At 39.2% G+C, this 25,244-nt stretch overlaps 2 protein-coding genes and 2 long non-coding RNA genes across 4 annotated transcripts; 2 read left to right on the top strand and 2 right to left on the bottom strand.

Annotated features, from left to right (window-relative positions):
• Positions 1-1,462: 1,462 nt before the first annotated feature.
• On the bottom strand, positions 1,463-7,923 carry LOC111582184 (uncharacterized). The gene is made up of 3 exons (XR_004849012.2): positions 7,683-7,923; positions 4,316-4,569; positions 1,463-1,782 (listed from the first exon to the last, which is right to left on the bottom strand). It is a non-coding gene; the product is annotated as an uncharacterized LOC111582184 (long non-coding RNA).
• Positions 7,924-10,565: 2,642 nt separating this feature from the next.
• On the top strand, positions 10,566-12,843 carry dlx2a (distal-less homeobox 2a). The gene is made up of 3 exons (XM_023290751.3): positions 10,566-11,098; positions 11,493-11,677; positions 11,821-12,843. Exons 1-3 carry the CDS (start codon positions 10,780-10,782, stop codon positions 12,145-12,147), a joined length of 831 nt encoding a protein of 276 aa, XP_023146519.1. The 5' UTR covers positions 10,566-10,779; the 3' UTR covers positions 12,148-12,843.
• A 2,139-nt stretch (positions 12,844-14,982) lies between these two features.
• On the top strand, positions 14,983-24,204 carry LOC129350102 (uncharacterized). Its single transcript, XR_008603341.1, has 2 exons — positions 14,983-15,135; positions 24,026-24,204. It is a non-coding gene; the product is annotated as an uncharacterized LOC129350102 (long non-coding RNA).
• Positions 17,701-21,686, bottom strand: dlx1a (distal-less homeobox 1a). Its single transcript, XM_023290752.3, has 4 exons — positions 21,423-21,686; positions 19,870-20,462; positions 19,381-19,580; positions 17,701-19,007 (listed from the first exon to the last, which is right to left on the bottom strand). The coding sequence occupies exons 2-4, from the start codon at positions 20,177-20,179 to the stop codon at positions 18,756-18,758; spliced, it is 762 nt and encodes a 253-aa protein (XP_023146520.1). The 5' UTR covers positions 20,180-20,462; positions 21,423-21,686; the 3' UTR covers positions 17,701-18,755.
• Positions 24,205-25,244: the final 1,040 nt, after the last annotated feature.

Here is a 25,244-nt window from a genome sequence, read left to right as displayed (position 1 = left end):
ACTCGGGCGAAGGCAGGGGACACCCTAGACAGGTCGCCAGTCTGTCGCAGGGCTACATATATAGACAAACAAGCACTCACACATTCACACCTACGGGCAATTTAGAATAATCAATTAACCTCAGCATATTTTTGGACTGTGGGAGGAAGCCGGAGTACCCGGAGAGAACCCACGCATGCACAGGGAGAACATGCAAACTCCATGCAGAAAGATCCCGGGAAAGCCGGGACGCGAACCAGGTACCTTCTTGCTGCAAGGCGAAAGTGCTAACCACTACGCCACTGTGCAGCCCGTTTTGATCATAAATCTGTATAATTAATCAATTGTAGATTTATAAAAGAGGTGGAAGTATAATAGCAAAGGAGAAAACTGAGCAAAATCAGGCAACAGATCATTAGGAAACAATGAAAAGAAATTAAGAATAGACATGACTATAATAGAATGTTCTTCTTAATTTTAATTTGAAATTGATGACGGCAGGATAGGAATTAATATGGAGTAGGGGAATTTTCCAAAGTCAAACTGAAAAAGCCCTGGTGCCTTTGGTTTTGAGGCTGAGTGGGAGTCTGAGGGGAGTAACTGCGATGATGACCTAAGTGGCCTGGGGACAGAAAACAAACTTAACATACTAGTAGTCTGGCTCAGTATGTATCAGACGAGTGAAAACCTGCCATTGGTCGCTCATTTCAGGCGACTTTCGCCTCCCCTTTCACAATCTGTATGCTTCTGTTTTCAAAATCCACTTTACAATGGGAAACAACCATAACACCCACCAATTACACAGAAATTTCTAGGCTTTGCACAGGATTTGGATTGTGTAGTAAGACAGCCCTGCTAGCTTTTTGTTTTGATTGATAATCCATTTTAATGTCAGTTTTCACCTCTCTGTGTTCAAATATTCCACCAAAACAATTCACTATTTTGAGGAAACACCAGATCCGCACCTGTTGATTAGCTCTGCTCAAGACGACTGTGACTGGTTTAAAGAAATTCAAACCAGCCAGAGCATTTTCCCCCCTATAGTCAACAGTGAAGTGCAACCAGACCATTATGCAGTACAGAATGGACTAACAGTAAGACTAGCAGATTGGTAATGTATTGTAGACCATTAAAGGATAATAAACAGTGGAATTTTAAACTTAATTCTGTATTTCACAGATAACCAGTGTAAATAAGCCAGAACCAGAGTGATGTGCCGTCTTTTCTTTGCACCAGTTAAGAGCCTGGCAGCATCAATTAGAACTAAATGTAGTTGAGTAAGGTTGGACTGTGTCAAATACAGGTCCATGTGAGATCCAATGTCTTGGTGATGGTTTGTGCAGATGACAGAGAACATATTTAAGCAAATTATCTTATTAATACTGTAATATGACGTTCTCATACAGTGACAACAAAGACATACTGATTCTGATATGAATTATTCCATGGCAAATAAGGAAAAAGGTTCTTTTGCTATTTAACTTGGCATACTCTGTGTGTGTCCCTGTGAGCGTAAAGGTGTGTAACTGCCTTCACCTGAGTTCACCAACCTCAAAGAAGCAGAGCTTTCATGTCCTCCGTTGCCCTGGGTGGTTGTGTAACTAGAGCAGGGACAGAAGGTGAAGCTGGCCGACCCTGTATTGTCTCAGGTCAGTGGGAAGAGAGAAACCAGAGACCCGGTGCAGGTCGAGCAGGTGGACCCCTGCAGGTGACGAGGTCTTTCTTCACAGATTAGCAGTGCTTTTGTTCAAACAGAATGAACACTCACTTGAGGAAGTCTGCGTGGGCCCCACAGTCAAATCACTGGAAGAGATATTTAGCCAGTTAAATTCAGAAAAGTCCGAATATGTTTATGCTAAACAAAACACATTTCACCAAACAACAAATTACAAATAAGTAGGTGCAGTTCAGTCACCTTAACTGTTACCTACACAGGTAGATTTTCTGACACCTGCTTACAACCCAAACTCTAACAGAAAAAAAAGTTGATTTCATCTGTTTATCTAGCTTTGGAATTCTAAATGTTTGGAGATAAGAATGGACTATTATGTAACATTATCTGTTCAGTTTAAAAACTTTTTCAATATCAGTCTTCAAGCAAATACTTCGCAGCTTAGTCATTCTAGCTTTAAGTTATAAAAAAAGAAGAGGGAACACACTGATTCTGTTCAACAGAATCTGTGTTTGCTCCCAACAACCTCAGTTTCTAAAGAAGGTAAAAATGTTAAGAAAAGTAAGACACTGTTAACAAGATCTACCTCTGAAATAAATAAAGCTTAAGGTCTTCCATATGATTGTAGGACAAGGGAAATAAAACCTGTGTTTCATTTTATAATATCAGCCTGTGGCAGTCATGTATATGTCACATATGCCAGGGTTTTCTTCTTAATATTGTTTTATAGCTTAACAAACAAACATAATGACATCTATTTTGAGGTTTTTATATAAAAGCTTTATTCATGGACAGAAGTTTTGCTCAGAGAAGTTAATCTCCATTCTTGTTTTGGATGGATTGCACTGATTTGCCACCTTCATGCTAAAGCTGGTTTAAGAAGCTCCGAAATTCAAATCCTAGTAGAACAGAAGGATAAGCTCCTTAAGTTTCACACAACTGAAGTCTACTAACAGAAACTGATGAAGGAAACCAAACCCACAAGTTATCGGAGAGGCAGGGAAGCATGGCCAAAATGCACAGCTGGCATAGACAATTTGCTGGTGTGCCAAGGCATTAAACCATAGTGATGACTATGATGCAGTGCAAACAGATGGATGTTGTCGCTTCAAATGGAGAACTTCTGACATACTTTAATGCATTTTTTCAGTCCTACTGACAGTAAATTTATTCAGACATTAAATTCAAGATTTTAAATAGCCGCAGCAATCTGGCCATCTTTGAAAGTGATGCTGAGAGTTTTATTAGTGTGAATGGTTGGATTACCAACACCCCCGCTGAGACAGAAGGGACAGCTCCTTGGGTTTCAAAATTAAATCAACATAACAGGGACTCGAGATGGAAACCGAACCCTCAAGTTATCAGAGAGACAAAAAAAATATGCTCTAAATGTACAGCTGGCACAGGCAGTTTGCTGGCTAGTATGACAGGATATTGCTATTTCAGAATAAAACAACTTTTAATGGAACAAATTTACTAATGCAACTTGTTTGGGACAATTATGCAGCACAAAGAGACGCGTATGTATCATACTTCTTCAAGTATGTTTTTTTACATAATAAACCAAAGGGTTCCATGTATCTGGTTATGCAAAAATACATAAATAAATAAAAATAAAATGGCGTGATGATGTAAAATAGCTCAAAATGTGAGGGCAAACAATACTTTTGGGGTCAATTCTGTAGGTATAACTATTATTAATATCTGTGTTCCAAAGCAAATTTATTTGTATAATATCTTTCAATGACAAGTGACAGTAGATGGTACTTCACATAGGACGTACAGTGAGTACGGAAAGTATTCAGACCCCTTTAAATTTTTCACTCTTTGTTTCATTGCAGCCATTTGCTAAAATCAAAAAAGTTCATCTTATTTCTCATTAATGTACACTCAGCACCCTATCTTGACAGAAGGGGTCTGAATACTTTCCGTACCCACTGTATAAGGCACTGTATAATAATAATAATAATAATAATAATAATAATAAATTTTATTTATAAAGCGCTTTTCCAAAAGCTCAAAGACGCTGTACATAAAATACAATAAGATAGAACAAAACAGATAATTAAAATCAGTAGATAGTAAACAAGTTCAAGATAAAATACAGAATCACTTAAGGAAAGCAGATCTAAAAAGGTGAGTCTTTAAAAGGGATTTAAATGTGGTGAGGTTGGTATAAGGCAATAAGACGGAATATAAAATGAATGAAATATAAAAAGACAAACACAAATATGTTCTAAAGATTAAAATAAACAATAAAACAAAAATAGGAAGCAGAAAAAGACAGATTAGACAGAAGAGCAAGTGCAGTGCGGTTACAGTGCAAATAAAATGTGAATAAACTGTCTCAAATTTAACTGAGTTTGAGGTGGCTGCAAACAAAATGTCTTGTGATTTTAAAATCTGCGAGTTGGAGCAGACCTTTTTGGGGGAACTGTGTCCCAGACAAGTGGTGTCCTTGACAGAGGTGCTTAGACTGGTACTATGGTAATTCAACAATGTGAAAAGTAAGTAAAAGTAAATAAAATAATCTTAGTTGTGACTGCATCTACAGATAGCTCAGAAAGATCTCACACTGCTGCACCGTGGAGGTGCACGCTGCTGAGTGATAACAGAAGTTGTGTCTGCATCAGCGGCTGTGTAAAGCACGGTGTTAAATCATACTGTGTGAAAGTTGGAGCAGCTGATCCTGGTCCTGTTGTGACAGTGGTGCAGTCCTTTGTAAGGAGACCATCCGCAGTAAATCTGCTCCACTCCCCTCGCACAAAAGACCGCTTCCATTTATGGGTCCTGGGTGGGGGGTGTGCCACTAGCTGAATCAACAATGAAGGGAGCAGGACCTCGCAGACCTCTCTGAATTCTTTCTCAAACAGGCCGTGTGGATGACACAGGGAATTCTGAGGATTCCTTTGTTAGTCCTGCAAAATGAAAAATCATTTCTGCTTTAGTGCAAAGGCCTGCCCACTGGGATGCATTATTATCATTATGTCATGTCAATCAAATTATACACTTTCCAATCTGCATACCTGAGATGAGACTTTCTGAAACCCAACTTTTTTGATAATCAGATTCGAATGAACAAAAGGGAACCATCCTCAGAAATGTGTAGAGTCATCTGGGTCAGGAATTTGTTAATTATTTCAGTACTGTTTTGTTTCTTTTACATAATCCTGCAAAGTTGGCATTTTTCAACCTAAGAGCTATGCAATCATTCAAATCTAAAGAAAGAACACAGCTTCAGCAATGCATAAATCTTTTTTGTTCCCTTCCTAGTAAATTAAAGGACATGCATTATAAGTGGGGTGCCTCTAACTCAAACACAACAGTGATCTTTAACACAGATTGTCCCAGTGTGAAGTGTCAAACATTAACCTTAGCATCTGTTATGAGCTCAAAACCGAACACTTCCTTCCAATTGTTATTGTCTGCCTGTGCTCGTCATTAAGGCCTTTGTTGTTAAAAATAACTTCTCTTGAGGGGAAAAGCCACCATGACTAATTCTTAGGAAACACATGCTCAATCATGAACACCCTGCTGAAGGTTTCCAACCTAAACTCTACTCACGTCCGGAGCCATGCAGTAACGCTCAACCTCTGAAATGGAGAGGTCAAGAAACACTTGGTAGATCATTTCCATGTTCGCAAGAAGCTCATGAGATGAATGTATGCCAGACACTGCGGGCGTTTTTATTTGCTGAGCTTAAAACTATTTAGAAACAACAGAACAACGAATAAACCGCCTACTGTGACTTTGGTTTGTGAGAACCCGTTTCACACAGGTATTTAAACTTTTAAGCCAAAGCTGAAAAACTTGCAGTAATGTGATTTGAGTAAAAGCTTCAGTTGCCAAGGAGATGAATGCTCCAACTAACCCAGCAGGAGATCAGCTGAGAGAATCTACCAACAGCCAAATCACTCTACTGAGGTAGAAACCTGCAGCATTTCACACAAGGCAACACAAACAGGGTCACTGCAGCTCCTGATGAGCCTGCAGTACAGTATATAAAACATCTGTTTGACAATACCCATGTCAAATAACTGCCATATTATTATTATACTATTTTAATACACTTAAAGTTGAGATGAACTGAAGCCACATAAGTTGTTCTTAGTGCATCTGTAATGGAAATAAGATGTCTTGAAATATGATAAGATTCACGTATCATATGTTTTTGCACACTTCTATTTGCCAACTATGCTAAAATACTAATTGAACAAATAGAAAATCTATCTGTTGTAAAATAAATAAATAAATGCAACATGTTATTTAATATTGTATTCTGCAAAAGCAGGACCCTAACTCTACATTATGACTGGCAATAAAATTCTATTTAAAATTCGTATACATTTAATGCATACAGAATTTTAAATAAATCTAAAAATGTTGTAAGATAACATAAAATGCACTCAATAGCATTTACCCAAAAAAGTAAATTGAACACTACCTTACTACCAGTATTTGTGATAAATATACTAATATACAACCTAAGTTACATTGCTATGTTAATATAATTATCTAAACATTGAAAATTTCATTTTATAAAATCTGAGTTTACCAATTAACACACTTTATATGCTATATACTTTGGATGTACAAAAGTCCCTTTTTATTTTTTTACTTTGGAATATTTATTGAAAGCAGAAAACAAAATTTTGAGATCTTTAATGTGATGTCTGTATCCACATAGTGAAAAATCTAAAGATCTGTCATTATCCTCAATAAAATATGTTCCCTCAAACACCAGATACAGTCATCTTCAGCCAGAACCTGGGTGTTATTTTTGAGAATCTACTTCATCCACAAATCAAAGATTGAACTCCCACCACACAGAACAAGAGCAGGCAAGACTTCCATACTGAAAACCAAAAGCTGCAGAACAATCTTTGCAACCAATCACTGTGGGAAGTGAAGTGTTGTGAAGCATAACCTTTATGCAGCGTACTCATTGTAAGCTCCTGCCAACTTTCCTGCAGAGATCACCATCTTTATCATTGTTCTGCATTTATTGGATTCCTCAGAGCACACTGTTATGAACAAACCACTGGTTTATTTAGGATTTAAGACTTTCCACTATGTCCTGACATGAGCAGCAATAATCAGGGTAACATCCGTTCCAGGTGGGAAGAGTTTCCGTCCTCTAGCTGTCCTTATCTGTTGTCAGCCATACTGTGATTTTGCTACATGATTGTCAGTGCAAACAGACAGTAGGCATCGTTTGGTCATAGAGGGCTGCATTGATTTTAATTGTCTCTAATATTTCCTGAACCTTCTTCAACTCAGTGTGTGCAAATTGCATGCCATCAAGAAAACGTCAGTTTCTGTTCGTCATTTGAGCTTCTGCAACAAAAAAGCAAGGTCAATAACTTCTCAAAATGTCAGGGTTATTACCTTTCAAAGTGACTTCCTGTTTTTTGCACTTTGGTTCCTCTGATTCAGTATCAATCAATGTGAGCAGGATTCTTGTTCTAACAAGCTTTTCAAAGGGAAAACACAGACTGCATCACTATGTAGGCTGTAGATCAATGTCAACTGACATATCTGATTGTATGGATTCTATGGTGAATATTTAACATGACACTAAAAAATGCCACAACCCATAACACTTAGTCCCAATGTTTGAATGTAAAAATAGTTGGTGGATTTCAATTAAGTTTGATCAAACCAGTCCTGATGAAGTGGATCCACTGAGGTTTAAAGTGTTAATATCTTATCAAATAATACCCACAGATGTTTAAATATTTAAGCTGATGAAGAAATATTTATGGTTGGAAGCCAAATTTTCATGGCTTTTAAATAATGGATGGGCATTTCAGGCAGTATCTGACTAAATTATTGATAGCAGATTAAAAGAAAAGGAAAAACTTCTATGGTGTACATTGTAGTTTCGTCCCTTTTTAACATAGGAATAAACAAAGATGTGACAGTATGAACTGGATCTATATATGTAACACCTGGTGACTGGCTGTTGTGCTAAAGGCAAGTCAAGAGAAGCTCCTGTATAAGTGGGGAATGCATGATAAAAGCTACTTACATCTGTGTGTGGTCATTTGGCATCATTTCCATGTCACTGAACACTGGCAGGATCCACTATACCAGCTGCTCTGCAACAGAGGGGAAAACATAACATTTATAATCAACCAACTGGGCATGATCATCAAAACAGAAAGAGCTGAATTCAGCAACAGTGTGCACATCAATTTCTATTTTTATATTTCTATTTCCAAAGCTGAAAGAAAAGCATGGTAGGAAAAATGCTGCCCAACATGCAGAGTCTGTTGTTTTGGCACATTTTGGTGTGGACTGTGGACTACGTTGTGAAATCCTTGTTGAGTGCTCTCTAAAAATCTGATGACTTGTGCATTATCCAGAGCAACCTCCTTCTTCTTTCAGTTGTTTTTCAAGCTGTTTATAGTTTCCTCTAAATGCTATAAGTGACATAGAGCAAATTTAAAAGACCCTTTTCCCAAAGAATCAAACAAAGCAGAGGGAATATAAAAAGTTATTAAAGTTATTTGTATTATTTAGAAACAGAAAACTGTACTGAGAATATAATTGTCTCCCATGATCTCCATTGTTCACTATGAGAATAATTATTTTGAGAAACGGCCTTTTTGAGCCTCTACGTGACTCTGCCTGGACAGTTTTTGCTCATTTTGTCTCTGAGGGCAGGCAGCTGAATGCAGAGACTTTGTTCCACTAATGAGCAGTGACATGCAGCTACATTGGTCTATGGTGGGAGAGGACTGCTTGCATTTCAGGAAAACAATGGGCTGATAGAATCCTCCCTGGACTGGAGGGAGAGGTATAGCAGAAGAGCAGCCACAGAAAACGCATCATGTCCTCACTGGCAAACGGGCAGAATAAAAGAAATAACTACTTGTGTAAAATGAAATGGATCAAACTGAATGATGCTTCAGAGAATCAGAAGAGCGAGTACTTGAAGCGTTAACAGACAAGAAAAATTAAAGGGGCTGATTTTTGCACATGATTCTACACAATGTTACAGAAGATTAATTTAACTGTTAATAGGGGAGTAGTCAGCTTGGTAAAAATTCTTCTTTGGCTGTGGAAGGGCTTTCTTAGCCTATCATTGTCTGGATGTGATTTATAACAAGAAGCCTGTGCTATAAAATAGGAAAGAGGAGTGTAAAATACACGGAGCGACAGATAAGCAGAGACAAAAGAAAGCAGCATTAAGAATTGAGCATTTCTCCTGCATTTCTGCAATTTGACCTCTTCTTGGAAACTAAAAATCAGAAATATCGGCCTCTGCTGCTTTGATTTGCATCATTTAAATCTGATATCAAGCCACCTAACTTTATGCAAGTGTATAGTAAATCAATAGCACGCAGGAAATAGCCATAGGAAATCATTTGAGTACTCCCCTTTGAGTGGGATTTTTTCAACTCTGACACATCCTGATGTTGCTTTTAAACTATGCTGTGAAATCCCTCATGACTGCGATCTAAAATCCGATGAGTTGTGCATTCCTAAGAGAAAACTCCTTCTTCTTTCAATGGACTTGGAAGCACCTCTAACCTCAAATGATTTTGTAAGTGGGCACTCCATTCTACACATTTATGACAAGGAGGCTGTGGTAAAAATTAGTGTGTGAAATTTTAAAGACATAAGCATTGCAGGCCTGTTTAGCTACTTTAGCTTTAATACATTTAGTGGCTTTGGTGTGTAATTTTGTGGATGCTATGATGTTAGATGCTTAAGTAAATGGGACAATATACCAACTAATTCAGAACTTGAAAGAACCCAAAGACATCTCAGCACTGACAAAAAAGACTAGATTCATAAAGAAAGAATTAGAGTCTTGGATTGGATTGAAAACGTTGGATTTTCCAAGTTGTATGTGCCCCTGACACTGCCTAGAGAGAGAGAAAAAACAATATCTTGACAATCTACATGTTAGCCTTATCAGTACAATCAGTGCCACTACAGTAAACTGAATATCGGTGCCAATTGTGATAATAAAAGGAACTATGCTGCCATCTTCTGGCGATGAATACAGGCACCTCTGCAACTTTTATCACATGAACCTCAGCATTCCAGGAGACTAAACGCATGACAGGATAAAACAAAAAAACACCTTTGACTCCATATGAAGGTAGCCCTTTTCAGAAGGCCTGCAAAGCGAGTAACATCATAAGGAGGTTACTTTTGTCCACTTTTATGCGCCAACTACGCACAAAGGCGAATGCAAAAGAAAAAAGCCTGTAAGTGAATTTGTCATCACCAGGGGGCGTTGTAGCTTCTTCTACAGTCACTAAACCTTCACCTTCAGCATCTTCCACTGGGTTTGAATTTGTGCAACACCTTTAGTTCCCTTTTGACCAGTCTCCCCCCTGTCCACCTCTTTATGTGTTTGCATCTGACCTGTTTAGTTAGCGTCGCTTAATTTTAGGGCCTTTTGAGGCACACATCTGGACGAGAAGTATATCAAAAATGCTTCCAACAAAGCTATGACAATGTGCAGGATATAAATGGATGCACAACCTAGGCTGAATTTGCTAGATTGCAAGAATAAAATCCAGATAAAGACGGCTGACTACAAAACTACTGAAAACCAATTTTCTGCCTCAATTCAATTCATCCTTTTCTTAATGTGCAGTACATGTTACCCATATGTTGAAGTCATTTCTTTATCCTTTTGATATGGCTGATTGGACACGGAGATAATAACGGGCTACTTGGTAGGGCCCACACTTTTGGTCACGGTACCTTTCTCTGACTCTTTTAAGATGGTTTGATGGAGAAAAATGTCGCCAGACAACCGGGACAGACAGACCTGAACAAATAATGGAGGGTGGACGCGGTGGGGAGTAGTCAGTCGTGCAGCTCTTACTCATTGGTTGCCTCAGACACAGTAGCTCTCCCTCTCACTCTCCCATAAATGCGCTCCCACCGCCGACCGTAGCAGATAATCACAGGCCACTGTGAGGGGGACACACCTTCTGCTGATTTTGCCACAGTTTGCACAGGGGATGCGTTTTGATTCACGTAAAGGTGTCATCAGTGCAAGATTTGAGTCGTGTTTTCAGCTTGCAGTTTCGTAAATTTTGCGGGGTTTTTTGTCTGCTGGCGCGTAGGTTGCGAGGCTGCTCCGCTCCAACTGGAAGATGACCGGGGTCTTTGAGAACTTAAATACTGATATGCATTCGAACCAGATTACCTCAAGCAATTACCACAGCTTGCACAAATCGCAGGAGTCCCCGACCCTGCCGGTGTCCACGGCGACGGACAGCAGCTACTACAACAGCCAGCAGCCTGGCCACTGCGCCGGGTCTCCATTTGGCCAGCTGGGCTCCTACCAGTACCACGGCAGCGCCACGAGCTCTGTGCCATATAACGCCAAGACGTACGACCTTGGTTTCAACTCATCTTATGGTGCATACAGCTCCTACGGCTCCAACTCCTCTCCTACTCCAGCCGAAACAGGTAGGCATGCTCTGAAGCTGATTTTGAAGCCATCCAGAAGATTTGCATGCTTTTGTATGTGACCTAAACTCGTGACATGTCTGAATATTTACTGCACATGATTGATTATTAGGTTATCTGGTGAGATATTACTAGATTCTTGTTTGCACAAAATTATTAGTCAATTTTCTGTTTATTTTTTCAAAACAACTTCCCAAACATACCTTATATATCACATCATTAGCCTATAATATTAAAATTAAATCTGCTTTATTAGGCTAATAGCTATACACAAATGTGCCAATCAAACGACAGCAGTGCAAATGTGCGTAAACGTTCTCCATCACTGAAAATTGAAAAAAAAAAAAAAACCTTTCATGCATATAACGTCCGTCCTATTTGAATGTTCCCTCAGAGAAAGAAGAGAGCGAGCCAGAAATCCGGATGGTTAATGGAAAACCAAAGAAGGTCAGGAAACCTCGAACCATTTATTCCAGCTTCCAACTGGCTGCACTTCAACGGAGGTTTCAAAAGACGCAGTATTTAGCCCTACCAGAACGGGCCGAGCTGGCAGCCTCTCTGGGCCTTACGCAAACACAGGTGGGCACATCTAAGGCATGGTTTCATATGCTGTCAAATATCCGCTTTATGTCTCATGAAAAGAAATTAAAACTGACGAATGGGGTTTTGAGCCGGAAAATATCGGTTAATCAATTTCATGCTGTCTTTCTTTTTTTTTTTAGGTCAAAATCTGGTTCCAAAACCGCCGCTCCAAGTTCAAGAAGTTGTGGAAAAGTGGAGAAATTCCCCCAGAACAACACGCTGCTTCCAGTGAATCTCCCCCATGCACGTCTCCGCCAACTACTGCCTGGGACTTTCCACAGACTCAAAGAATGAACAGTGTCAGCTCAAGTTTACCTCAGAGCAGCAGCCCTCCCAACACGACTGCGCCTTCATCGTTTTTGGCAAACTACTCCTGGTACTCAACCACGAACTCTACGACGCATCTGCAGCCTCCTCTGGTCCAGCACCACCACAACGCCGCCATAAGCGCTGGGACGATATTCTGAAATTTAAAACAACAACATCGGGTTCAAATCGGACAATACTGGTGAAAAAAAGAAAAATGCCAATACCTTCATTTTACAGACCTCGTGTGTGTGCCATGCGAACTTTACGCGCAAGCATCTAGGCGCAGTTAATGGAGCCAGAGAGGTTCATGGACCTTGCCAGCTTTCGCGCTGGCAAATGGTAGACACAGATTTCTACACTTATTTTTGTATTTATTTATTTTGTTTATGTGAGGGATGAATGAACCACTATTACCCAAAGCAATCACAGCCTGGGCGCAAGCCTACTTTTACGCGGACGTCACTTTTTTGCGATTCCTGCAAAAAATAAAACATTCATCGCAGGACAACCTTTCACAAATGTAGCACAAGTTAACTGTATCGTGCCTTTTTCAATATGACCTCATTTTGTTTGTGTGACAAAAACAGCTTACCTTTATCCATTCCTCATGTAGTTGATTTGAATATATTGGGGGTAAGTGTCTGGATCCACGTTTGTAAATATTTTAACACAGCTTTTTGATAGCCCACGTCGCTTTGACTCTTTCTGGTGCAAATCCATTAACCACCGTAAGCTACTGATTGTCCTACCCTCTGATTTACTTGTATCACACTTAATTGTATTTTTTTTGTCCTATTTATTTTAGCAGTGTTTCATATATGGCCAGACGTTATTTAAATAAAATGTTTTCTGTGCATTTGTATCCTGATTTTTTTCTTTAGCGTTATAGGAGAAATTCTATGTTGCTAATTTATTTTTCCAGTGGTTGTAATAACTTAGTAAACATATGTCTGCATGGGGGCTATTTTTATATTATTCTATCGTGTTTTAATTTGCAGAAATTGAGAGTTATTCTGGTTTTTGTAGTTTTTTAAAAAATAGCACACATTTTATGCTAGGTGAGGGTTGTGCTAGCTACATGATTTTTCCACGTCAAATGCTTTTACTAGAGGAAATTAAATATTTTAATTTGTTCACTAGCACAATATAACGTTATTGTTTAACAACGCAGGCTTCCATAAACAATTAACAACTACAGTTGCATTTGTTAGAATTATAATTACCTGCATTTTTCTTGTAAAACTGCTGAAAGTGGAGCACACACCTGTGGCTGCTAGCTAAATTAATTTCCTAATATCGTAGCACATTATGCTAACTGCTAGTTGCGTTGCTAAGCGACTACTAAACTGACTGTAAGTTAGCAGGACTTCAGGCGGACGTTTTGGCTAGCTAACGCAGCCGTGACAAAACACTATTTCTTAATTAATAACGTGTTCTAAAATGCTGTGTGTAGTTACATTAACGTGTTAGGGAGCTACCTTAAACGTGGTATAATTCCTGAACTGTCTCGGGTTGAATTTATTTCACCCGGTGCCGTCAACTGCCGATAAGCCGGGTGGCGGCCGGGTTCCGGGCAGGCTGAGGCAGAGGCAGAGGCCCGGGGCTGCTGCTGCACCGCTGAGCTCAGAACACAACAACACGCCTTGGCATGCGAGAGGGCGACGACGAGGGTGGGTATGAATGAACACAACAGACTCCGTGGAGTCAGGGAGCCGCTTTCCAGACGTTTTATGAACTAACGAGAGAAAAAGAGACAGGAACTAGATCCAAGACTAGCCCGGAGCTACGGCATCATGGAAACATTTCTCACGCCTCACAAGCGAAGTCTGTGATCAACGAAGACGAGCAGATTTGACCCACATTATTCATGTTGGGCCTTTGGGCTACATGGAAAACACAGGCACACGTCCAAAATTCATAGGAACGTCCCGTATTTTGCATTAAAGCAATTTTATTGGGCTATTTGGACTCCCACGTCTAGATAGCAGGTAGAGGAGGACATACACGTATTTGTAAGGCGGCTCTGATTCACTGTCTTTTCCACACACTTCCCTTCAAACAACCACGGGCCATAAAGTGGGATCGTTTCCTTGTACATAATTAGGACTGTAGCTTGTCAGCGGTTGCTATATCTGCATGATGGAGCCTCCCCCCTGGGGCTGACAGTATCAGACCCCAGGCATGCAGCCGCCCTGTGCTAACACAGCATCACATCAATATCTACATGTAAGCACGCCTATTCCTTTAAATGATCGCGTTTATACTAACTGTATAAATACATGCACAGTCTGCAAGATCACTGCACCATGCACTGAAATAATAAGCAATCAGATTCTTAAATAATACAATTGCTTGTTCTTGCTATTACTGTTATTATTTCATGGTTTCTTTCTATATATAAATTGATTTCTGGTTGTTCTCTGTCGCTCTCTGTGATTTCATTCATGGATTAGAGCTGCTGTGGTTTATACTTTTGCATCTCTCTAGGCAACTTGTAAATGCCATACCCCCTATCCTAATTTATACCCTGATCTGTAATTTCATCCACATTTGCTCCGGTTTGAGCATTCTGGCTTTCAAATCTGAAAGCCTGCAATTACTATATAATTCTTCGCAATTTTAGATGTCCTAATATGGGGTGTAATTTTTACACAAGACAATTTCCCGCTATTTCAAGCATCAACATTGTCAAAGTTGTATGTACATAATAAATGGGAATATCAATGCATAGTTTTTAGCCTAACATCTTGACTCAACGATAATTATATCCGTGTGGAGCCTACGCAGAATTAGCCTGAATTGCATGGTAACTGCTGCTTTAAATTTTAAAAAATTACTCATAATTTCCCCCAAAGATTACCAAGATCTCGAGTGCACAATGTCATCAGCGTAATGAGGAGTAAACATTTATGCTAATAATCTACATTTTTTTCCCCATCAGCTATAAAGAGGGGAAATAAAGCAGACATTTTCAGTCATATTCTGATCTCTGCTGCTATAGCTTAGACCAACACATGGGACACATTTTGTGGGATTTAAAGCGTTCATCTTGTGTCTGTGCTGCAGGATGCTGCTGCTCATCTGCCTCTATGCTGATTTCTGGAAATCCTGGGAGGGAGCTTGCCTCTTCAAATTCAAGCTGAAAGGTAAATGTTTATTTCTTATTTTTTTATTTTTTTTAGCGGGACTGACTGACTGAATGCATTTTGGGATCATTAAAAGCAGGAAACAGGCTTGATTCTCCTCACAGACATACCCTAATTTCTCCATTTCTTTCACATGCCGACAAAGTTTATTAATTTCCCAGTCAGATCGATGAATGTTGCTGATTCTTTGATGCCGTAAAACTATTTCAAAGCCTAGTTCCTTAAGAGAAAATGTACTTTATCCTGTGTCTCCTGCGCATTTTACGCGCAACCAAGGAGCTCCTTTTGTGGGGGGAAGCTCCTATAGCCGAGAAAGCTGTTCACCCCGAGAGGAAATGTAAGGAAGGAGAGACACACAAGTTGTTCTTCAGTCGCTGCACTCGTTACTCTTACATTGTGCTTTGCTAATTTTGAAGCCTCTTCGCATTGACAACTCGGTGATGTACACCTGCAAGCAATTTGTCAGTCTTATACATAGGCTAAGTCTGAGGGAACAGTGACGAAATGGCAGCTCACCTATTTCGCTTTTTTCTCTCTATTGCAGCAGAAAATTTCTTTCAGAGCACTATCTCTTTTGTCAAAGCAGAAAGATCCTCGGTGCGAAAAAAATTGCTCATAATTACCTCAGAGATAGGAAACTGCATTAGAATAAATAAGGGCGAAATTACTGTAATTATGCTGGGTTTGATGGGCTCAGCTCGTATAATCAAGGGGAGAATACAGCGAAATAACACTGACCCTCTTGGATGTGCAGCTGCGCCTTTCTAGGGCTAGGTAGGCAGATTTATGTGCACTACTGCAGCAACAGCACAATTCATATTCTTCCTTAATGGTAGTGAAATATACATAGGCCTATTCTAGATGCAAGGCTCTTCACAAAGGACTGTATATGTTCCAACTGCAATGGAGAAAAGGCTGAAGAAAAGAATGTTACAAAAGGAGCAGACAATAAACGAGGCCTGAGCTTTTTTTTAGTTAATCGTAATCATTTATATAATAATAATAATAATAATAATAATAATAATAATAATAATAATAATAATAATAATAATAATAATAATAATAATAATAATAATAATAATAATTATTATTATTATTATTATTATTATTATTATTATTATTATTATTATTATTATTATTATTATTATTATTATTATATTTGTCTGATTTGGTCAAATCCTTGAAATTACAAATGAAAAGAAATAAAATAAATATTTTTTTTACCTTTTTGAAAGTTGGCATCAGTGAATGTGTGCTGTCACAAATTGCATCTTTTATTATTATAATTACAAAACATTTATATTATCATGGAGCTGACAGCTGCAAAAGAGCGAGTATAGGTCGAGCTGTAGCAGTTTGTTTTTCTCCTTTAAATTATTTGTTTCTTTGCAGATACATGCAAACACCAAGCTATATATCTATACAAATATAAATATTTATATAGATATTATCCTATAGATATATCCATAAATATTTTATATTTACCTTTTTTATTTTTTTATATCTTACAAATTTGTTATGATAATTATTATAATCATTATTAATAATAATAATAATAACAATAAATATTTTATTGATATTTAGCTTTTTGTTTTTATAGTTTTATAGCTTATAATAATATTCATTGTTATTTTTATTATTACTGTTATTATTATTATTATTATTATTACATATGTAGCCTAATTTGATATAAATTCTGTTTGAACAGACAGGTAAATTCCCCATTGTCAGATTCATTTTTAATCACATTTGTGGGTAAATTGAAACACCTTTTTAAATGTATACTAACCGTAAAGGCTACTTGCAGCATTTTTATTTTCTGTTAACCAAACAAGGTCTTTGAACTTTTCACTTTCACTCATCTCCATCTGACCAGTCCTGCTTCCTCATCCACTTTTTTTTTTGCAGCACCTGCCTTCAGTGCCTCTTGAGCAATTATTCACTTAACACACACAATTGATCTTCTCTCATGACAGAAAAAAATGGGGATAGTCGAAGACAAACAGGAAAGGAGATTATCTTTAAGAAGAACTTGAAAAGAAATAAGCGATGCTGTTGAATGAGGACAGGCCTCCCGCACCGCAACGCTTAAATACAGGAAATGATGCTGCTTTTATGTGCCAAAGCATTCACTGTGGTTTCCAGCATTATTTTTAAGACGCTGCACTAATTTTGTATTTTAGATTTAATGTTTAAAATTGTAGCTGAGTATGAAATATCTAAGAAAACTTTGGTGGATTTTTTTTCTCATATAAAAGGTCAGATTTGTAATTCTGTGGTCGCTCCAGAGGTTTGACAACATCTGCAGCCATGTGAGCAGCAGCAGCACAGAGCCATGTAGGCCACATGCTAAACATGACCATAAATCTAAACGAGGAGCCTTTTGCTGTTCACACAAACGCGCTCACATGGTGTCTGCTGCAATAGCCAACATGATACTGCTTTGTGTCAGCTCACATTAAACGTGCACCACGCTGAAGCCTTTTCTTTTCTCAGGCGGGCTGGGTGGAGGAGAGGAGGAGGAGGAGGAGGTGGAGGGGCATGAATCAGACGCCGTTCTTGACATAATTTAAATCATATTTTACTGCTTTTTGAAACTTTGCACATTATGTACATAAACTTCAGAAACGGATAAATAAATTAAAGTGATCAATACAAAACTAAATATTTTCTATATTGACTAAACACATTTGGACGAATACACAAAGCCTAAACCCTGTTTCACAGCGTATCCAGTACAGCACAAAAACAAATCTTTGAAAGTTATGTACAAAATACAGTGACAAATGAGCTGCTCACCCTCACGAGATTCTTTTTTTTTCTGAAGCAGCAAATCGTCAGGCCTTTTACATTTTTCACATAACATCGGGGCACGGCATAGAAAAGCTTTGCTTGCGTTAGTGCAGCATTAACAACACAGTGTTGTTGTTTCAAACACGCTTACAAAATGAACACAGACTGACCTCAACAGAAAAACTAGTCTGAATAATTTAACTTAAATAACAAACACATAGAAACAACATAGTAGCAACTCGAGGCTTAGCACAGTATGCTCTGTGGTTGAATGTGCTGTAAGCGTAATGACCTGATGGTCACCGGTGGGATTTAGAATGAATTATTTGGTTAAAGAAACACTGCTGTGGCCTGTACAGCCTAATTAGCCTTTAACTGTCATTAGATGCAGATTGATTTTAGGTCATCATCACCTTGGGCCCAACATCTGGCCTAAACAAACACGTGTTTTTCTAATAAACATGTAGCCTACAGCTCAACAACAGAATTGTTCACACAAATATGAGTTAAAAAATAGAAACTGACATAAAAGTGATCAACAGCAGCCAAAAAAGGATCCTTTTGTCTACGATCTCCGCTGTCACGGACTGTCACGGACTTGTGCCCTTGGGCGCATTGAGTGCCTTTTCAGCTCCCTTCTTCATCTTCTTCTCCTGCTGCTTCTTCTTCTTCTCTGCTCGCCGTCTTCCAGTATGAGGAGGCCTCTGTGTCAGCTGGCGGGATGCAGCAGCAGCAGCAAACTCCGGGATTGTTGTTGTGCATTATCAATGCTGAGCCGCGCATGGCGCCTGCAGGGCTTTTCTACATCCTGACGCTGAAGTCTGTGTTCACATGAGCTGTGACTGTTGCATAGACTCTTGGTGCGTGGTTGGATACCATGAGGTGTAGCTGGGAATGTAAGATCCGGTTGTGCCCACTGAAGTCTTCACGGTGGTCGGCGAGCTCCAGACAGGTGTCACCGAGGGGGAGCCGCTCGAAAGTCCGCGGCCAGTGGCCAAAGCGTTGGTGTCAATTGTGCCACCGCCTTGCTTCATCAGTTTCTTGAATTTGGACCGTTTATTCTGAAACCAAATTTTTACCTACAGAATAAAGATAAAAGCTGTGTTTAGATCAGAAAATAGAGACAAAATGGAAAGTGTCAAACACGATTTTAAAACAATTACGCACGTTTTAGGCATTGCGAAAATAGTCAACATCAAAACATTAGATGATCTATCATAGCAAGCATACGTATGTGGATAATGGTTGTAATTTTACTGTATAAATACAGAAATATAAATCACATATAAAATGCATCCTTGACATGATCTCCAAGACCAAATATAATTGTTATTATTTGCTACATTTATAATAATAATAATAATAATAATAATAATACATGTTGTGTGAGGAAAATAAATGTCATTTAAAATGTATAAAAATGTGAAGCTATGTGGAGCTCCATAGACTTGCCTGTGTCTGGGTGAGACCCAGCGACGCAGCGAGCTCCGCTCTCTCCGGTAACGCCAAATATTGAGTCTGTTGAAATCTCCTGTTCAGAGCTTGAAGCTGTAAACTGGAATATATAGTCCTTGGTTTCCTAATCTTTTTGCCTTTCCCGTTGAATCGAACCTCTCCGCCTTCGACCACTGTGTTTTTCTCTGTTTCTGGCGCTGATGGAGACAGAGGAGAGCAAAGAGAAGGAGGGAAAAAAATGAGGAGGCAGTTGTAGCCAACAGTGCTGCGCAGCAATGAATACTCCAGCGCAAGTTTTACAGGCTGTACTTTAGGTATAATTACCCTTAATTGCATACATTGTTTATAGCGTTACGCAATAAATAATTACCAAGCCTAATTCCACATCTGGGTCGTCTGTTTTTTCCATGCAGTGAAGACCGTATCGGAGCCGTAGCAACACAGAAAGTTGATATTTAAGATGCAAACATGCTGTTGCACACTTACCTGCGTCCTCTAAACGCGTCTGTGTGAGTCCCGAGCTGTTTTGGTAAGTCTGTACTGTGCTGAGATATGGACTGGTGGAATGGCTGCCGACCGAGTTCACGTATGGATAACCCAAAGATCTGGGAAACGACGAGGCTGGACTGTAGCTGTCGTGCTGTGTATGACCTGCAGAATGTAAACAGTGCATGGGATAATGTCCGTGAGACATGGAGGAAGGCGACATTTGTTGACTCGGGGGTCCAAACTCCATGAAAACGGTTTTTCCTGAGCCGGGGCTATTAAGACTTTCTGGAATCGTAGTCATTGTCATCTCTTCTGGCGGTCCCCCTTGTCTTGCTTTTGTTGTTTTCCTTCTATGATCTCAGTGAAGGATGGGTCCCAATTTAAGCCGAACTGATTTTTTCTCTTTCCATTCATAAGAAAATGTAGTTTGTGCCTGTGAAAAGTCCTAGGAATGATGCTGTGGACCAAGACAAACTCGCTCAAAGGTTTGAATCTCGGACTCATGAATATTCATCAAAGACTGTCGCTGATTGGTCCACTCTCTCCAAGAGGGAAGCCGATTGGTGACGCTGGGGCTGGGTCCGAAGAAGCTGATAAAGTCAAGGAAAACCACAAAACCTCAGACTTCCTTTTGACATGTCAAGATCCACTACATTATTATTATGATTATTATAATGTTATTATTAATATCATCATTTATAGTAGTATTAAAAACCGGCGCTTTGCCAGCCGTCTAATGAAATTAAATAACATCTCCATCCTCGTTAAAGCTGCTCTGTGCGCTGGCCAGTTTGATTAAAGCTTCTTTTTTGTGATTAAAGCTTCTAATGCTCCATCAGGAGGGAAGCGTATTAACATAACACTGGCGTTCAATTTTCATAAGTAGGTCTGTAATTAGTCATGTATTTAACACTTTGAGTGACTTGAGGTCTCAGTTACACCTGGCAGCAGTGGGACGGTAAAACAGTTTGGAGGAGGGTTCAGGTAGAGGCCTGATGATGTTTTATAACACCTAAAAACACGCAACAATAACCACAGTTTCCATAAAATACAGCAAATATATTAAAGCAACAACTCTAAATTAAGTAGCCCACTGCAGTCTGCTGTAACCTTTAAAGCACCTGCTATTATGGATCCTTTTATAATAATGTAACACATAATGGTGAGAAAACTGGTTCATTTTCATGCTCGGATGCATTTTTCCCTCACTGCTTTATAACGCAGAGAAACACGCATGTAAACCTATTGTCTAACCACGCGTAAAAAATACGTCTCCAAATGACTTTTACGCACCTTATGTCGCAATCAATTAATGCTCGCAGGTCTGTTAAACACCGCCACCTTTGATTAGTATGACTCCAAGAGAGGATGGGGTGCGGCCAGCCTCCCACAGCACCAACAAGAATAATTATCCACGGACATTTCGTTTAAATGAATTGACAAAACTGGAGAGGTTTTTTTTTTCTTCGAGCTGCAGACCACCTGAACTTAACTTTAACGCCTTGCTATATTTTCTAATTTAAGCCCAAAAGCAATGTATGTCCACTTACTTTTGGAAAAAAAATCATGTGATGGAGAAGATAAATCCGCGCCATCCATGCCTCCTCAGGACGCACATGGAGAAAGAAGCAGAAAGTATCCATCGGCTCTTCATTTTATTTGCTTTCATTTGCAGACTCTTGCAGCTCTTCTGGTGTCTGAGCAGTGCAGAAACACAGCCCGGCTGCTCCATCCGCAGTCCCTCCGTCTCCACCTGAATAACAAATTAAAGGCAGTTAAATTCCGTCACTGTGATTATCAGTGTAATTACATAATTGAACTCAAAACAGAACTAGCAAGTTGCAAAATGTGTTATCAAAATGTAGGCGCTGACATCACGGCGCGTGTGCCACAATGTGCCAGGCGGCTGCCGATGCCTGAATATAAAGATTTCTGTGAAATATTAGGCTATAACGAAAGCTGGTCCCTTGTCCCCCCTAAAATAGGCCAATTTGAAGTGATTTCTCTGGAATTACTTTCGAAAAATGCTTCAAGATTTCCTCTATCAACAACGACAATGATAATGGTAGTACAACCAATAATTATCATCTTCCAGAACAGAGGACAGATTTTTATGGATACTTGGTGGGTGCGACTGATAACTGTCATTATTTTCCCACGATTATAGTATCTACAGACGGCTGTGAGCAAAACCATTAACAGAATAGAGGCAGAGTTTGCTGGAAAAAATGTAAAATAGGCTAATAATAGCAATAATAATGAGAGATTTTTTTTTTTGGTGCACAAAAAAAGATCCTGCATATTCATTTCATTTGCAATCATTTAGTGTTGATTTTCTTACTTATAACTTTAAAGACAAACTGTTCATTTTGAGTTCATTTCTCCAGCCATCCTCGGTGCCATTAGGATGAGGCGGACGTGTGATAATATTACCACTTTCATTAATAATTTGACTCCTGCGCTCGCTGGCAGGAGGGCAGCGCAGGCCACAAGCACAGGTCCCTTCCATGCAAGGCAGGGCTCTAACTGGCCGCACTAAAAATAAAGTCCTCCATGCATGGATGGAGCGCGGAGGCAGGACTCATTAGGAGTGAGTAGCTCTGTGGCTGAGGGTGTTTTAACACCTGCTGCTCTTCACCTGAGGGTTAGTGCAGAGGTGGCGAGACAGAAAGGGAGAGAGAGGGGGAGAGAGAGGGAGGAGGAGAGGTGGGGGGAGGAGGTGGAGGGCTAAACGGGCCAAGATGTCACAGACTTCATTTCAGTCCGGTGATAGAAAGCCCTCCTCAGCTGCCACACCAACCCACATTTTTAACAGCCCCCAAATATTATCCCGACCGCGGTGCATTGGTAAACGGTGTGTCCACGCTGCGTGAAAGCCTCAGCTTCCCTGCGCGCCCCGCACACGCTGCATGCGAGCTGTGATTAATTACTGAGGTGCAGGAAAATGTGACTTTCACCTCCCTTGTACAGGAAACTACATTTTTTAACGTGCACTTGTATATCTGTTGCATCTGTTTTGTTTTTCCCTGCAGATTCAGGTTTATGGTTTCTGCTGACATTTGATTATTTTGGTGAAAACATGCTGCAAGATCTGAAACCGCTTCTTAAAAATAAAACTACATTTTTATAATTAATTTGCTGCCATACAAATGCACGCACCAAACATCATGCTGCATCACTATCTCAAATAACATGTTAACAGTATATCTCAGATAAACTAATTCATACCACAAAATAATTTTTTTTTATTGCAGTACTCATCTTTTTCTCAAACTGCCCATTATAGACATTATTACCACCTCAGCTACACATCTAAATGTAATTTGGTGAGAGACTTCCAGCAGAAATGTCAAACTACACGAAGGTTGTGTTTCACATTTTAAAGGCAGTGGATCAAACAAGTGAAATTGCCTTTTGTTCTGCTTCTTCTCTGCCTTTGCTTCTTGCTGCCATCCTGTAATTTGCAGCGTCAATGAACGCAAACTAGATGCACTACAATTAACTCGATTCAATGTCTATCTTCATGTTCAATGTGGCTTCAAAATGTGAATTGATTTTGCTTACAGAGTTATGTGTAAACAAAAAATGAATCATAGTATCTGAGAAGCAACATTGTTATATTGGCTAATTTATTGTATTATCATGAGGGTCAGGAGGGGCGCAGGGAGAAAATGAAATAGTGTTAAGATTTATTTGATTGTTTATAGAAAATACAGAAGAACTCAAATGTATTTCGGTCAGTCAAATTCAAATTCACAATCGTTTCACCTTACAATAATATTGCATTTTTGTGTGATAATCAAATGTTACTATATGACTTTATTGCTTGCAAGTAAAGTCACAATTTCTGGTTTCTAAAATTAAATTATAGTGAGAACAAATGCTGTAAAAAATATTTAGGGACTCAATTATTCATATTTGTCTCTGTAAAGCATTCTTAATTAAAACATTTTTGTGTCTTTGTTTAAAACATTAGAACTTTGTTAGTCTTTTGTTGTAAAGACAGTTTTGAAAAATTAATTATTTCCATGTTTTCATAGCCAAAAATAATTTAAAATGCTTTCTAGGACAGTAAAATGAATAAACCAAGACTTTGTGGTCATGTTGTAAAGTTGTATGCAAGATTATAAGAATTATTTCTGTTTGTTTCCAGGCAGTGATGACTCCAGGAACTCCTGCATCATTTGGGGATTTAATGACCAAAACACTTTATTGGCCTCTAAACTGGACTTGTGGCTTTGTGGACAACTGGCACTTTAATTCAGTGTTGAAGCCTGGTGATAGTGGGAAGAACCGGACAAAGTGGAATTAAATTCAACATCATTATTTTGACTTCTTTTTTTGTGCATTTGTTTTTCTTTTTCATTGTTTTTTTCTTCCTTCATGCACATAACATTTGTAAAAAATCCCACATCCAATTCTTTGATGTCCAGCATGGTAACCTAACAACTACAAAAACTTCTTTTGTGGATGAAACAAATCATAATTAACCCACATGTAATGCAGGCTGACTGACTTGAGGCTGCTCGTTGCAGAGCTGAAAAGTCACATTTCAACTCCCTTTTCCATTTCAGTGTTCAGAGCAGCCCTCTCCTCAGAAAGCAGGGGTCACAGTGTGGAAAAGTCCCCAGTGAACTGGTAGAAATGCTGTCCCCATTACAGTAGCAGCAGGGGTCAGGCCATGGCAGCAAGCATCCAACCTGCCCAAAATTGGCTGCAAAATGACCAATTACCTGAGTGAAGGCTGGGGAGAAAGGACTTAGAAAAATATGGCTTTTACTTAATTCAGCTAAACTGTAAAAGAAACTACTGTCATATCGACGCCTCGTCCTCGCTACATGTTACAGTTTCACACCTGTTAAACGAAGATCTGTGCTTCAAGCTAATGAGAAAATGAATTTTGCAGAAAATTTAATAAAGTCTTTGCAGCAAAAGAGCCGGATCGCAGGAATAAAATCAATAGCTATAAGCTGGGGGAATTATTTCACCAACACTAAAACAACGATTGATTAAACATCTTTACATGTAGGTCTTATTGAATTAATTTCCTCGCAAATGGAAAACATGCAAATTTGCCAATTAAGTCATTTGCCCATGGAGAGCTGGGCTGCTTGACGCTCAGCTGCCACTGCGCCTTTAGTCTGAAACCCTTTTTAGTTTTTGTTAAGAGTTAAGTCTCCAACAAAGACAGGAAGGAGGTCAGCACTCAGCCAACACCTGAATGCGCCTCTCTTTTTTGTGCTCCCCTTGATCCCCACAGTCTGTGCCTGTCATTAGTCTTAATGATGGAAAATTGTCATGTTGATACAAGTCTTGCTCTCCCCCTCTCTTCTTTGTATAAGTAGAAGGTGGAAGCTCCATTTGTAACAAAG

This window comes from Amphiprion ocellaris, chromosome 11 (assembly GCF_022539595.1).
Source record: "Amphiprion ocellaris isolate individual 3 ecotype Okinawa chromosome 11, ASM2253959v1, whole genome shotgun sequence".
NCBI lineage: Eukaryota > Metazoa > Chordata > Actinopteri > Pomacentridae > Amphiprion > Amphiprion ocellaris.
The sequence above is the reverse complement of the archived record's forward strand: the minus strand, read 5'-3'. Positions and strand labels throughout refer to the sequence as shown.